General features: G+C 41.7%; 1 protein-coding gene across 4 annotated transcripts in view; it reads left to right on the plus strand.

The window, feature by feature from the left end:
- Window positions 1-15,116, plus strand: part of CEP120 (centrosomal protein 120) — a 91,396-nt gene that overhangs the window by 27,640 nt on the left and 48,640 nt on the right. For all 4 annotated transcript variants that reach the window (XM_069962646.1, XM_069962644.1, XM_069962648.1 and 1 more), the window contains exons 10-16: window positions 291-440; window positions 1,801-1,983; window positions 4,704-4,800; window positions 6,243-6,392; window positions 10,013-10,102; window positions 10,583-10,675; window positions 14,799-14,960. In XM_069962646.1, the coding sequence (XP_069818747.1) occupies window positions 291-440; window positions 1,801-1,983; window positions 4,704-4,800; window positions 6,243-6,392; window positions 10,013-10,102; window positions 10,583-10,675; window positions 14,799-14,960 (925 nt within the window). The remainder of the gene's footprint in view (window positions 1-290; window positions 441-1,800; window positions 1,984-4,703; window positions 4,801-6,242; window positions 6,393-10,012; window positions 10,103-10,582; window positions 10,676-14,798; window positions 14,961-15,116) is intronic.

Here is a 15,116-nt window from a genome sequence, read left to right on the forward strand (position 1 = left end):
TTGCCTTCACTTCTCCCTGTGGTAAATAGTTTAAGAACACACTTTGTATTCATTTGGCAGCTTTAGGAGTTCTCCAACACTGTACCTGAGTGCTGAACGAATCCAGCTTCATGGCAGACATGCGGGAGGCAAAAAACTCTTGGGAGAACTTTTGGTTAAATGACCATTTATCTTTGTCACTCTTTGCAGTCAGCATGTCCATCACTGGTTCCCAATCTGTAGTATGTAAGTGGATTGATCTGTCTGAGTGATCGGAGGCTGAGATTCCCATTTTTCCTTTCTTGGTTCAGGTACACTTACCAATTCTTTGGCAGTGCAGCCCCTATTATGACTAACCCTCCTGTGGAAGTACGAAGAAATATGGAAGTGTTCCTCCCACAATCTTACTGTGCCTTTGATTTTGCGACTACACCCCAAAAGCTTCAGGAAACATTCTTAAGGTATTGAGCTTTTTATCTTACAGCTAACTGAACTATATTGGAAGCTATAAAATTTAAAGTGAGTTAATAAAATTTACAGTGAAACTGCTTTGAGGGGACTATTAAAAATTGCACTGAAAGTCTTCTGTGGTGGTGGTGGTCTTCTCACAGGAAATAGCCACTGTGCATGTCGCATAATGGACTAGAAATCCAACACCCAAAGTCTGGACTAGATATGGGAATGGTCTTCTCAAAGAGGTGGGCTTATGGGGAGGTTTCACTGTGTGGTTTTATTGTTCTGCTTTTGTATTAGCCCTCGTTCCATCAAGTAGTTACTGCTTTTAGTGAGCAGAAAGGAATAGACTACTAGGCTACTGTATCCAGTTGTAATAACCCAGTAATTTTAGGCCTCATACTCACAAGCACTTTTGACATCCTATCACACAATTAAATTTTTGCCTCACAAATGTCACCACAGATTACCAACAAATCGTTGGTGATTCTACAGCAAAATCCAAAGGTGTTGCATTTAAATTTTGCTTCAGATTCCCTGTGGATTTTCTGTGGATAGATATTGTACTGTACTGTAAATTGCAGTGGATTCTGCATTGAAGATTCTCCACATTTGGAATTTTGCCCCTTGTATTTTCTATATAATGGCAGTGAACAGTGGACTTTATGGAGTGGAGTGATAGGACAGCCGGAGAACTCTGAAACCACCATCACACACATTTTGTAGGAGAGGCACTTTCTTTTATATGTAGCTGAGAAATGTCACTAAGGATCCTACCTAGAGAGGCTTCCTTCAGCTTTCTTTATTGTCATATGAATATACATGAACTTGTGCATTGTCCAATGAATAACCCCAACACTGTAAGCAGGCAGTGGGTATTTGTATCCCCAGCCCAATGTAAACCTGTTTGTGGATTTGTGTGACTTGCACGTATACTGTAATATCCATGATCTGTATGTTAGGATAGGAACCCAAGTGATTTATAAAAACAAACAAACACTGGGCTGGTTTTTGTGTCATGAGCCTAAACAAGTTTATTAGGGATATTTCATTAGTTATCTACTGGCACCTTCCTTTCACCTACTAAAACTGTCGACTGATATCAGAATTTACCAGAACCCCATTCATTAATTTTCTGTTAATTAATTTTCTCACTAGTGTAAGAACCCAAATGTTTCTGACCTTCTTCTATACATATGTTGTTGTTTTAGCTTTTTCATCATATGACCACTAGAGTGCAATGGAGTACTGTTTCTTCCTTGCAGATTCTTCATGTATAGAATATCGCATAGCATGTACCTATTATCATAGAAAAATCAATTGCCATTTACAGATCTTTACAGGGTAACTCTAACTGATCTTTTCTAGGCTGCCACTGCTGGTTGAAGTGTGGCACAAGGATAAATCTGCAAAGGATCTTCTCATTGGCGTAGCAAGACTTCACCTAGCAAATGTTTTAACTACAGAAAAGACACGGTTCTTAGGGCCACATGGGGAGCAATTCTGGAGACAGACCTTTAATGATAAGACTTCTGTACTGTCCATAGAAGGGTAAGACATGGTCCTGAACAAAGAGCTTTCCAGTGTCTTCCTTCTTATCTTTGTATTCATATGACTGCAAAGTGCATGTGTATATGTAAAGCACTCGGTGCAATCCATTCCTGGAATTTTAACTTTATTTTTCACTTCAATGAAGCCACACAGACAACTATAAACTACGGCAGATTTACTTAGCAAAATGCCTCTGGATTCTGGAATCGACTGCATGCCTGTTCTGTGTTCAGTCACTTTTTACACCTAACTTGACATGGAAAAAAAAAAAGTTTGTGCTAAGAGAAGTCTAATAATGGGCCACATTTAGTAGTGCGTGCACTGTTCTTAAAGTTATTTTATTTTGTTCAAAATATGTGTTGAGTACTCTAGCCATATGGGAACATAGGTAAGTAGGAGCCTGCTTACTATATTTATATCCTCTTTACCTTTTGACAGTATTAATAGAATATTTCCAGTATTACAGTGTTTGTTTTTCATCTCGCACTTTTTTAAAAATCTTTTATGTCAACAATAGTACTAAATACTGTGCAGTTTTTTTGATCAGTGAAAACCGTAAATTGTAATTTAACAAAGTGTATAGTGAACACTATAGCAAAAGACTTCTTTTTAAGGGAACCAATCATCACAATTTAGTGGTCTGAGTTACAAAAATGATAAAGCATTCTTCAGTATTTCCTACCATATATGCAGCTTGTTTCCCATTGTCTCCTTCTTCTTCCATAAAATGTAGTAGTATTTCTTCCAGCGCTGTATGCAGATTAGTACTAACTAACCTCAACTAGTCAGTGTTCCTTGGCTGTAATCTCTGCCCTCTGTGTGTGATTAACAGGCCAGAATTACAGCGCTGAGAGGAGTGATTACAGCCCGGAAGCCACGACTAGTTAGGGGGTAGATGCCACCTAGTTAGCACTGATTTGCATCATAGGAAGAAATATAGCCATGTTTTTGGGGAGAAGGAGACAAGAAACAGGCAGCATTTATATGGTATTTTACCTCTGAACACTAAATTATGATTGGTTCCATTTAAGCCCATAGATGGAACTAGGTAGAAACTATTTAGAAACCTTTGCAGGGCATCACTGAAATTATATAATTTGCCACCAGCACCTCTGCAGTGTCATTTGTTCATCCCAGTTCAGCTGCATCCATACATTTCTTCAATACAGCCAGGTTGTGATCACCAGTCCAACAACCAAAACATTATTCAGGTGGTTGGTCCCTCCCAATGTTATTACTTCCTGTGAACTAGGTGATTACATAATTGCAGGTACAGTACCTCCCGACAACTCTGACCTCTCTCCGATCAGCTCCACCCTCCTTGTACACCTATATGTTCCATGCAAAAAAATGCTGCAGAAACGGCAGACATTCTATCTCATATATTTCCTTAATAACTTTGTGTGTGTGTGTGTATATATAATATAAACAAGTAACAAAGTGAAAAACAACTTATGTAAGAAAGATGTATAAAGTCATATTATGTCACAAATCCCTTTAAATACATTTGCTGCAAGTACAAACTAGCAGCAGGTTAGAAGACTGTGACATGCTCTTATATACCCATAAGGTCCCATTCACACGTCCGTGTCAGTTTTTACTGTCAGGAAATCCTGATCAGGAGGCCTAAAATGGCATCAGGAAAGTATTAGGATTTCCTGACCGTAATCTGTTTTTACCTTCAGGAAACCATCAGGAAAAGCCTTCAGGATTTCCTGATCAGAAGAAAAAATAGGACATGATGGGAGATGTAGTTCTGCAAACTGCATGGTCACAACTTGCAGAACTACAACTCCCATCATGCCCTGCTGAAAGGTTATGATGGAAGTTGTACTTCTGCAACCTGGATGACCACAGGCTGCAGAACTACAACTCCCATCATGACCTGACAGCAGGGCATGATGGGAGTTGTACTTCTGCAATCTAGATAACCACAAGCTGGGGTGACCAAGATGGGGGCAGTGGCTGTGCTGAAGGTTCCGGGGGGGTTTGCTGTGCCGCTGAAGGTCCAGGTCGGGGGAGATGGGATGCCGCTGAACGTCCGGATGGGGGGGGGAGATGGGCGGTGCGGCGTGACTGCTGCAGGGCAGAGAGCTGTGTTGAGACTCTCTTAACCAATCCGGAGTCCCGGGCACTTTCCTGATGTACATCAGGAAAGCGCCTGTGATTCCGCCGCTCCCATAGACTTCTATGGGGGCGTCCGGGCCGAAATTCCGGACAAAAATAGGACATGTCCTATTTTTTCCGGATCTATTTTCCGGAACGGACACCCTTCCGGAAAAATCCGGAAGGGTGTCCGTGATCAATTAAAGTCTATGGGTCTGGAAATCCGGATGGTTTTTCAGGACGTGTAGAGGGGGCCTAAAGCAGGAAATGAAAATGAAGGCTCGGTGTCTTTTTGTTTAATTCTGCGTAAGTATTCAGACTGCTGTCTGCAGTGACAAAAATTACCTTCATTCTTAGCATCTCCTGCTGTATGGAAACATATAGCAGGTTAAAGTCTTCTACCTTGCTGCTAAATTCTTCTAGTGCTGATCCTTTTTTTTGTTTTTGTTTTCTTTTTCTTCTGTTTTTGTTTTATAATATCTAATGTGCACAGATTTTTAAAAATTATTGTTTTTGGTTGTCCTCACTGTAGTATATTTTGTTTTCTTGTTTTTCCTATGTTTTACTTTTAATTTTCCCTGAATGGTGTAAGGATTTGCAAATTTTCCTTTCAGATCTGAAAACAGAGTGGCTGATCTCACCTATACAATCACATTAGAGGATTACGGGCTGGTGAAAGCACGCCAGGTTGTTCTGTCTGACACCTCTCAGGTATACTGTAATTCCTTATTTTATGACTTTCCAGTGATATTACCTATAAACAGTAAATATAATGTAGTGAACTAGTAAAGGGCCGTACTGCATAATATACAGTTTTTAGGCAAGTTAAAGAGACAGCTGGAGGTCGGGGGAGGGGTGTGGCAAGAATCCTCTTTTTCTACATATTAGGAGAAGAATGATGTCGGTTACACACCGATCTGTTCAGCCTTGATATGATTAGTTTATGTTACCCTCATTTAAAATGGCACAAATCTAGGACTGATTCCCTTTTAAGAGTGCGTTCACACATAACTAGAGATGAGCATGCTCGAGTTGATCCGAACCCGAACTTTCGGCATTTGATTAGCGGTGGCTGCTGAAGTTGGATAAAGTCCTAAGGCTATGTGGAAAACATGGATATAGTCATTGGCTGTATCCATGTTTTCCAGACAACCTTAGAGCTTTATCCAAATTCAGCAGCCCCCGCTAATCAAATGCCGAACGTTCGGGTTTGGATCGTCTCGAACCCGAACCCGGTACGCTCATCTCTACACATAACGGATCCGCAGAGGATTTCTCCCTGCAAATTCACAGCGAGATCTGCTGTGGATCTCGGCCCTGTACACTCTATGTGCAGACAAACTTGCAGCGTTGTAGCTTGCTTCGGGGCTCCCGATACGTCCCGCTCAGCCAGTCAGTGCGCTTCCCCACCGCAGAGCACTGATTGGCTGAGCGGGACGTGAAGATGGCGGGAACCCCGAAGCAAGCTGGAGCGTGGAGAAGGTGATGTATATGCTCCGGTGTGGGGGGTTAATGAGGCGGGCTGTGGACATACTCATGCACATCCCGCTGCGAGTTTGTCTGCCCATAGAGTGTACAGGGCCGGGATCCGCAGCGAGAAATCCGCTGTGGAACCGTTACATGTGAACGCAGCCTAAAGGTTACAACAGATTCTGCAGCAAGCTGAGCAAGATGGTTGCTGAGGCAATTTTCTGCCAAATCATGTATAGCACACACTGTCATATGGTTTATTCAGAAACTGTCCCACGAAGTGTGAGGTATCCTCAATCTGTGACAGAATCAGGTTGGGTGGAAGGAAAAAGAATAACTGTACAACCCCTTTAATATGTCCCTCCCATCCCAGAGCTTTAAAATAGGATGTATATTAGTGGGCAGAACCTTGTGTCACTTCTGCTTTCTGTAAAACCTTGTCTTTTATAGTTTAGGAAAAGAGATGGTAAAAATGATTTACAAATAGAGGTCAGAAGTATTATATGAAAGAGATCTAATAGTGTGCATATATAGTACCGTAAGCTGCATTTGCTGCACATTTATCTATATTTGTTTTCTAAAATCTGTTCTCCATGAAGTCTTGTTTGTTCTGGATTTTCTTGCCTGTTTTATGTTGGTGTCCATATGTAACAGTGGTTCTTTAATTTTCTTCAAATATCTAGAGTTCAGCACTTCAGAATCCTCCTTCTCCTCCTCCACAGCCACCAACTTCTCCAAAACTTATTTCAGAGCCACGTGAAACTATTGAGTACAAAGCTGCCCTTGAGCTGGAAATGTGGAAAGAAACACAGGAGGAAATTTTTGCGAGTCAGGTACATTGTCTGTGTGTCATTGGTAGATGGTTTTTATACTACTAATCCTAAGTGATGTAATTATTACTTTACCAATATACTGTAAGGTTTAGAAGACTTTCTCTAAGAGTATGACATCTATACTTTTCCTAATGTCTACATAAAATTATACAAACATATGGTTAGTTTTAAGAAATTATACTGCTATTGCCCTGAGTGGAGGGGCTTAACCCAGCCTTAAAGGCCTACTTAGATCCCACCAAACAGTTGCTGTATGTCCTGCAGGAAGTTGTGTATTCTTTCCTGTCTTGACACAGTGCTCTCTGCTGCCACCTCTGCCTGGAAAGAGTGGCCAAAAAGGCTTATGGGGGGAATGCCTGTCTTGGCTAATAGATTGCTCGCTTAGCTTTGCAGTGACTGCAAAGGTGTCAGAGGAATCGGTGCTGAGCAGGCAGTCCCTTCATTGTCAGACTTCTTCTTTAAAGTCTTGCATTATTATGTATAGACACGAACAGTCACTTTGCATATGGTGTATTAGCTGTTTCCAAGAATTTCTTGTAAGTGAAGGATGGGATTGGTTGCTTTGGCAGCGGTCATATTGCTTGTGCACTAGACATGACCTCTGTTATGTTTTGTGTATAAATTATTTCCAGCCACATCCCTTTTTTCAGCAATATGTCTAATGTTCTCATACACTGGGTCTGTACATAATGATGATATGCCAACATACTTTTATCTTTTCAAGTAATAATATAGAAATAGTTGGCAGGAGACCTGTACTGTTCATGAGATTCTTTTTATTAATGTAAACTTGCATTTTTTATTAAATAACATTAAAAGTTTCTGGACTTTTGACCTGGCATGGCTGCAGTTAAGTATTTTTGTGAGCCTGTTTACAGGCATTGCTAGAGAGGTTATATACTAAGAACGGAGAAAGTCTCCTTATGCGTCAGATATTTAACCACTTAAGGAATTCTGCCATTGTGTGCTTTTTTTCCCCTTTCTTTTTACCATATACTTATTACAATATCATGGCCAGATGTGTTGCTATCAGAGCCAGTTCTTTTCTACTCTGAGGTTTATTTCGAGCGGGCCTCTCTCCCTCCTATCACTTAGTAATGTGCCTGAAGGGGACTAGCTATGCTCGGTAGTAGATCTGTTATGTTTGAGACAGAAGGGGCTGGTTTAGCTACTGAACTCTGTCACACAGCCAGGCCCCATCCAGCGCTTCACTAGTCACATGCTGACCCTGAGAAGCAGAGTGGTGCAAGACTGGGACTAATAGGACTTCAGGACAGCTGGACATAGTTACATTAAAACGACTCTGTACCCACAATCTGCGCCCCCCCCGCTTGTACCTTCAGATAGCTGCTTTTAATCCAAGATCTGTCCTGAGGTCCGTTTGGCAGGTGATTGTCCTAAAAAACAACTTTTAAAATGGCAGCCCTGTGCCCAACGGCTGGGGCTTAGATTGTGTATGCATTAGGCTGGCACACCCTCTCTGTCCCTCCTCCCCGCCCTCCTCATCATTAGGAATGCTCCAGGCAGATTGTCTCCTATTCATCAGCTATGAGCTGTGTGAATACTGAACAGGGTCTGGATCGTTAAGGTACCTGTGCAATGTTCAGACAGGAGAAAATGTTCCAGTGGCATTCCTAATGATAAAGAGGGTGGGGAGGAGGGACAGAGAGGTTGTGCCAGCCTAATTGCATACACAATCTAAACCCCGGCCATTGGGCACAGGGCTGCAAGTTTAAAAGTTGTTTTTTTAGGACAATAACTGCATCACCTGCCGAGCAGACCCCAGGACAGATCTTGGATTAAAAGCAGCTATCCGAAGGTACAAGCGGTTTGGGGGGATCAGATTGTGGGTACAGAGTCACTTTTAATCAATTTTGATGTCAAGTTAAAGCGTTATTGTCACTTTGTAAAAATGGTGTTTTTTTTTTTTTAAACGTGTCAAAGTCTTTAATCAATAAGGATCCTTTTACAGTACCGATAAATCGCTTAAACATCTATTTTGCCTGTGTAGGTCCTTGAGAGAGCCAGGAGAATTATTAGTGAGCTCTATGGACATAAAGTGGAACCTGTCTTATTGCAACAAGATAGGCAGAGCAGCAAGCCAAGGACGGAAGTATTTCCTCCAGCTCTGTCTAGTGATCAGCAGTGGTCTGGACATCCATATCCTGACTGCTTAAAACTTATTATGTGTCTGTATGACATGTCAAAAACTTAAAACTGTTTATTTTGCTTGCCAACTACTTGTCTGTATGTTGCCATAAATAGGATGTATGATAAAATCGAAAATATCATTATTATTATCATTAGTTGCTGTTTTTTTGTACATCTTTACATAAAAAATCTTAACTTTTAGGACCGGGGTGAGGGAATGTAAGAAAATGTTAAACAGATCCTCTTTCCCACCTCCACCTTTATTCAGTTGTGATCAGGGCTGTGGAGTCGGAGTCGTGGAGTCTGAGTCGGAGTTGGAGCTAGTTTTAGCTGGAGTCGGAGTTGGAAAAAAATGTACCGACTCCGACTCCAGCTTTAAAAAAATCTTTAAAAAATGTACAATTGAATTTTGATATGAATTTTACAAGTTTTGCTCATGAATATATATTATGAGCAACTTTCCAATAGGACACTGGCCCTATTACATAAGGGTGGTCGGGGGAATATACCAGTAATCGAACACTGGCCCTATTAGATAAGGGTGGTCATGGAAAAGTTGTTGGTCACTATTTGGCAGTTTGTTTCTGAGCTGGAAGAGTCCATTGTGTGGGGGGAGATCTGTGCTGTTCTCTTCCTGGATGCTGGATGACTGTATATGAGCAGCAGTGTAATATGGGGATATCCTGTGTAATATAGAGGAGGAGGATACATAAGTAGTGTAGCAGTAACCTCTCTCCTCAGTGTGGTGTTTTCTCTCTGGGAGAAGATTGTGTGTTTTTCTACAGTGTCCTATGGCTGCAGCTGTGTGTGTGTGCTATGGCTGCTGCAGGCTGTGTGTGACCGGCTATTTATGAAGAAGTAGGAGTCGGGAATCGGTCCTGATAAAATTTAGGTGTCAGAGTTGGAGTCGGTCCTGATAAAAATCTGGAGTCGGAGTTGGAGTCGGAGCTGCGGCTTACCGACTCCACAGCCCTGGTTGTGATATGCCTCTGGATTACTACTACTACTACTACTACTACTACTACTACTACTTTTTTTTTTTTTTTTCCATAGTTGTATTGTGTTATAAAGGACTTTTCTACATAGTAGAGCACCTCTAACATTGCACAAACTGGTATATGGGGAATGTATGCATGAAGTGTGAGCTCTAAGTAGTGCAGGTTTTATTCATTACTATGGTAGAGTGTGTCATTGACACATTATTCATTTTATAAAGCCCCGCCAAATTAGCACAATCGGCAGTTGATAGAAGATCACTTTTTACTTGAACAAGCACTATGAGGTATGATATAAAATAAGGTATGAAAACTGCTAAATTTACCCTTTACACCTGTGTAAAGAAGTCAGAATGCAAAAAGGGGGTGACAGTGTCACTTTAAGTCCTAATGGATAGTGGCAGAGCCTGTTAGGATGTAATTAGCGCAGTGACAGGAATCGATTTACAAGTATTTTTATATTTTACCGTTTAGTTAAAGAAGAAAGAACTGGCCCACATGCAAGTCCTGGTGGAGGAGTGGAAACGAAGAGACGGAGAAAGAGAAGCATTAGTAAAGAAAAAGGTAAGCCTCTAACGGGGAGATTTATCTGACAGATTTTTGAAGCCAAAGCCAGGAACAGACTATAAACAGAGAACTGGTTATAAAGGAAAGACTGGGATATCTCCTCTTTTAAATCCATTCCTGGCTTTGGCTTCAAACATTCTGTCAGATAAATCCCTCTTTAGAAACCATTAGAAACCTAAATGACTTTTTATAGCCCTTTTTATTTCTTGCGGTCAGCTTCACAAGACTGCAGATTTTTTTCAAGTTTTCCAACCTAAAAAGAATAGAGAAGTGTTAAATTTATATCATAGGTACAGTTGGTCTGTGAAATGCAATGTTTTCCAGTTTAAAAATATCTCCAAGCCTTTTTTTCTGCTCCTGAGATATATGCTTTCTGGGATCACTGTGTATGTGAATAGATGAATAGAGTTTTTATACTTCTTAGTTTCAAACTTTGTAATTCTTCAATATTTGTTTTGCTGCTACATATGTATACAGGTCGCTGAATACATGGCTCTAGAAGAACAAATGCAGAAAGCCTTGGCAGATGTAGCAAGAAGGGAGCGTCAAATAGCAAGTGATGAACTTGAGGTATGATCCTTTTATTCATATACAGAAATGACAAACTATGAAGAAACAATCTGTCTATCAGCAAGATTAGGAAAGTCTGTATTCATTCCTTTCACATTAAAAATCCCTAACTGATAATTAAAGTACAACTCCAGCCAAAACGAATTTTTTAATACGTTATTACATTAGAAAAGTTCTACAAATTCCTAAGGTACATTAATGCACATATAGTGCTATTTCCCTTAATTTAGTAGATCAGGCAGTCTTCAGAGTCTAAAAAACTGTGACATCACGAATCAGGTGTAAATCATATGGAGTGTCCAGCAAGGGGCGCACTATATGTAGAAGTCTATGTAGTGTATTGTCTATGGAACTGTATGTAATGTGGTGTTAGTGAGTTGTTACAGTACACTATCCTTTATTGATGGAATACTTTTATGGACTACTTTGGGGAGCAAGGTTACTTGCCCCCCAAAGGATGGCACTGAGCAGGGAGGGAGAGAGGTACCCCTGCATCTGTGCAGGAGGGGGGGGTGTATGGTCATGCGGTGATGGAGAGGTGAACGGCTGTGCGGCGGCGGTGGGGAAGTTGGTTATGGGGATCGACCCTGGTACTACTTCCTCCTCATGGGCTCATACTATGAGCGCTCCTGACCCGTGCTCAGCCCACACGGGTCAGGGCCCCACAGGGAGGGAAGGTAGTTAGATGAATGGGCACCTCTCTCCCTCCCTCCCTGGTGCTGTGCGGCCTGACCACGGGTCAGGAGTGCTTATAGTATGAGCAGATAATGGGAGGAGTAGTGCAGTGTGTGTCTGTCCCACGGCACTGAGCAGAGAGGGAGGAGGGAGGTAATTAGATGCACAGGCACCTCTCTCCCCTGCTCGGTGCCATCCATTTGGGGTGCAAGTGTCCTGGCTCCTCAAAGTATTTCATAAAAGTATTCCATCAATAAAGGATAATGTACTGTAACAACTCACTAACACTACATTACATACCGTACCATACACAATACACTACATAGACTTCTACATATAGTGGGCCCCCTGCTGGACACTCCACACTCCATCCTGATTCGTGACGTCACGTTTTTTTAGAGAATCTGAAGACTGCCTGATCTACTAAATTAAGGGAAATAGCAGCATATGAGCATTTCCCATAATTAATGTACATTAGAATTTTATCTAACTTTCCTTATGTAATAACGTATTAAAAAGTAAGTTTTGGCCAAAGTTGGCCTTTAAGTCAAAGCCATTAATCTTATACTCTTTATAAAAGTATTCTAAATATTTTGTATACTAGTTAATGCAGGATTTAGAATACAAAACAAATAGGGAAAGCAAGTCCCAGTATAGTGGTAGAGACTTGCAATTTGCTTCAGTCTCAAATACAGCAAAATAAACCTGTAAATTGTGTCGTGATGTTGACAGTGATAAGTTACTCACGTTTGTTCTCTATTCTCATATATTGTAAAATATGACCGTGCTTCCTTAGTTTCACCTATGAAATGTAAGGCTTTCCTCCTAGGCGAGGATGGAGTAAAGGAGTCATAAATCTTCAGGGTCACAGAGAATATCCTGCTTTTTGTTCTTGGCACAATCCTATTGGTAAAATCCGACATTTGCTATGATACAGACATAAAGCAGAAAGTAACTCTGGTGCCTTAAATATTTCCTTATCTAAGACGCATTAATTTATTCTGGACATGTTGACATACTGGAACTGTACTAGGAAAGTTTTATTAAGTTTGCCTTCTGTTACACTGTAAGTTTGTACATATATGTAGTTCACGTTGTATCCCATAGTTTAGTTTGTTACCTTGAGATTTAAACTTTATTTTTTTCTCTCCAGCCAGTTGGTGGGACTATATATGTATCTATAGTCTGGCTGTGTAATTTCCATTGGTACATTGTGCAGACTTAAAGTGTACCTATTGTTTATAACTTTCAAAATCTAAATCAACAGTCGATGTAAAATGAAGCAAATTTGCAATATGCATTGTTTTTTGTTATCATGCCAAAAAAACAAAGATAAAGTTACCAGAGATCCAGGTCGAGTCTCCTGAAGACTAGTACAGAGCGTCACGGCTTAATGCAGTGATGGCTAACCTTGACACTCCAGCTGTTGCAAAAATACAATTCTCATCATACCTGGGCAGGCAAAGCCACATTTTTGGTTGATCAGACATCATGGGTATTGTAGTTTTGCAACAGCTGGAGTGTCAGACCCATTGAAGTCAATGGGTAAAACAATTTACTGTAGATTTTCTGCAGTATGAAATCTGCAACAGAGTATGTATGTGTGAAGTTAACCTTAAATAATTTTTTTCCAAATGCTTTCATTTTCTGAAAATGTACTTAGACACATCCTCCAGCAGTTATTTAGTTGGTGGTTGAGCATGCACTGTCCCCCTGATAGGATAAGCATACGCATAAAAGGTCTCTTGGACTTCTGCTTTGCCCCTTTGCTGTACTCCAACCCCTCTAGAGGAATTCTTCACTTTTTGGCAAAAAGTTAGTTTATTGAGTGCTGAAAGTTTTGTCACTTTTGTTGTCTTCATAGCCACTGCCATGATGAGTTTTCATGTGCTGCCCACAGAGGGGAGAGACCTGGTTCACACCGGGAATAGGGTCAGCAAGGCAACTGTTCTATGCCTGGCGAGTTTAGGCACGACCCCTATTTTAATAAACAGATTTTTGTGCATTATACTAACTGGAGGTGGAATCTGTGCTCCTGTCACTGACCGATCGGGACCCCACAGCGTGACTGGGGGGGTTCCGATCATTGTATCTGACTGACTGAGGTCCCTTACATTCCTCCCGGCAGTCAGATCAGCGATCAATGCATAAAGTCTGCACAGGCAGGCTCTATGCAATGAACGCAGATTACACTGATCAATGCTATGCTATGGCATAGCAATTATCAGTGTATGTAATGTAATGCAAAAATGTTAAAGTCCCCTAAGAGGACATAAAAAGTGGAAGGGTAGCTTCACACGTACCGGATCCACAGTGGATTTCACGCTGCGACTTTGCAGCGAAATCCACTGTGGATCCTGGTGGTGTGAAGTGAATGGGTCACATACCCGCAGCGGAATTTCCGCTGCCAGTACGTGACCCGGCCCCTTTAACCCCCTGCAGCCCCTGGCCCGGAGCATACATTACCTGCCAGATCTCCTCCTCGCCTCCCCCACCTCCAGCCTTCTGCTTTCTCCTCTCCCAGACTATGCAGCTCTCAGCCGCTCTCTCCTGCCGCTGAACCTGTTGTGCCCTATGGAAGTCCCTGAGCTATGCAATGCTATATATTATTGGTATAGCATTGCTTTGATCAGTATCAGTGCTCTGCTAGTAGAATCTGGCTGAGCCAGACTCTATTAGCATAGAGACACCGGGAGGGTGAGTGTGGACTTAGGGCTGTGATGTGACTCATTGGCCCCCGCACTCACATTGCAGGGGTGGCGATCGGACACTTCACAGCCACCTCTCAATCATCCATTTCAATGCCGTGATTGCATTACATTGCGGCATTAAAAGGGTTAAATGACTGCCACTGGCGGGATCGCGAGCAGCAGTCATTAGCAGTCTGGGTCTGCTGCACATAGTAGCGACCCTGCTGCATACGGAGCAGGTTAGGAGGGGGGTAGTGCCACTGTCAGCTTTGACAGCAGCATCTATACAGTTACATAGCCGGCACAAGTGATCGCTGTGTGCCGGCAATTTGTAACTAGTGCCGATGTAGCGGAGGGCGGACGGGCTGAGGAGGACACACCGGGGGGGGGGACACAGAGGACTGACGGGCACTCTGATGAGCTGACGAGCTTGCTGCCTGCCATGTCTTCTGCTGTGTACTTTATGATAAGTCGTGCTGATGCGCGGCTTATCATAAAGTATCGAATACCAGGAAATTCTGATATCGAAGCGAAATTATGTCCCGAAAATTCATAGAATGGATTTTTTTTTTCTGTGCATCATGCATCCCTAATTGACAGAAGGTGGTTTATTTACTGAGTGCTGTGGTAGATGTTTTGTGGAATACAGAGCGGTGGTAGAGAGCTCCCTTTTCATGTTACAGTAATGAAAGTAATCCATATAGTCATATTTCCATATGTGCCGCTTTTCTCACAGGCTTTACTGTGTTCATTTTCAGCTAAAAAAAGCTAAGGCCGAACTCCAGTTGCAGTGTGAACGAAGTGTTCAGGAACGCCAGGACTCAGTAAGAAGAGTGAGAGAAGACTGTGTACATCAGATAGAGTTGGAGCGGATAAAGGTTAAGCAACTGGAGGAAGACAAACTCCGGCTTCAGCAGCAGGTAAATGAAGGACAACTAAATTGTTATTCTGCAGATACAACTGCAGGATATGTATGCAAGTGTATGTAAGCTGTAGATGGATAATAAGGTTATACATAAGGTTATCTGAATATCAAAAGTGTGTGTTTCCATTTAACAATTTAAGTTTTTGGCCAT

This window comes from Dendropsophus ebraccatus, chromosome 3 (genome assembly GCF_027789765.1).
Source record: "Dendropsophus ebraccatus isolate aDenEbr1 chromosome 3, aDenEbr1.pat, whole genome shotgun sequence".
Taxonomy (NCBI): domain Eukaryota; kingdom Metazoa; phylum Chordata; class Amphibia; order Anura; family Hylidae; genus Dendropsophus; species Dendropsophus ebraccatus.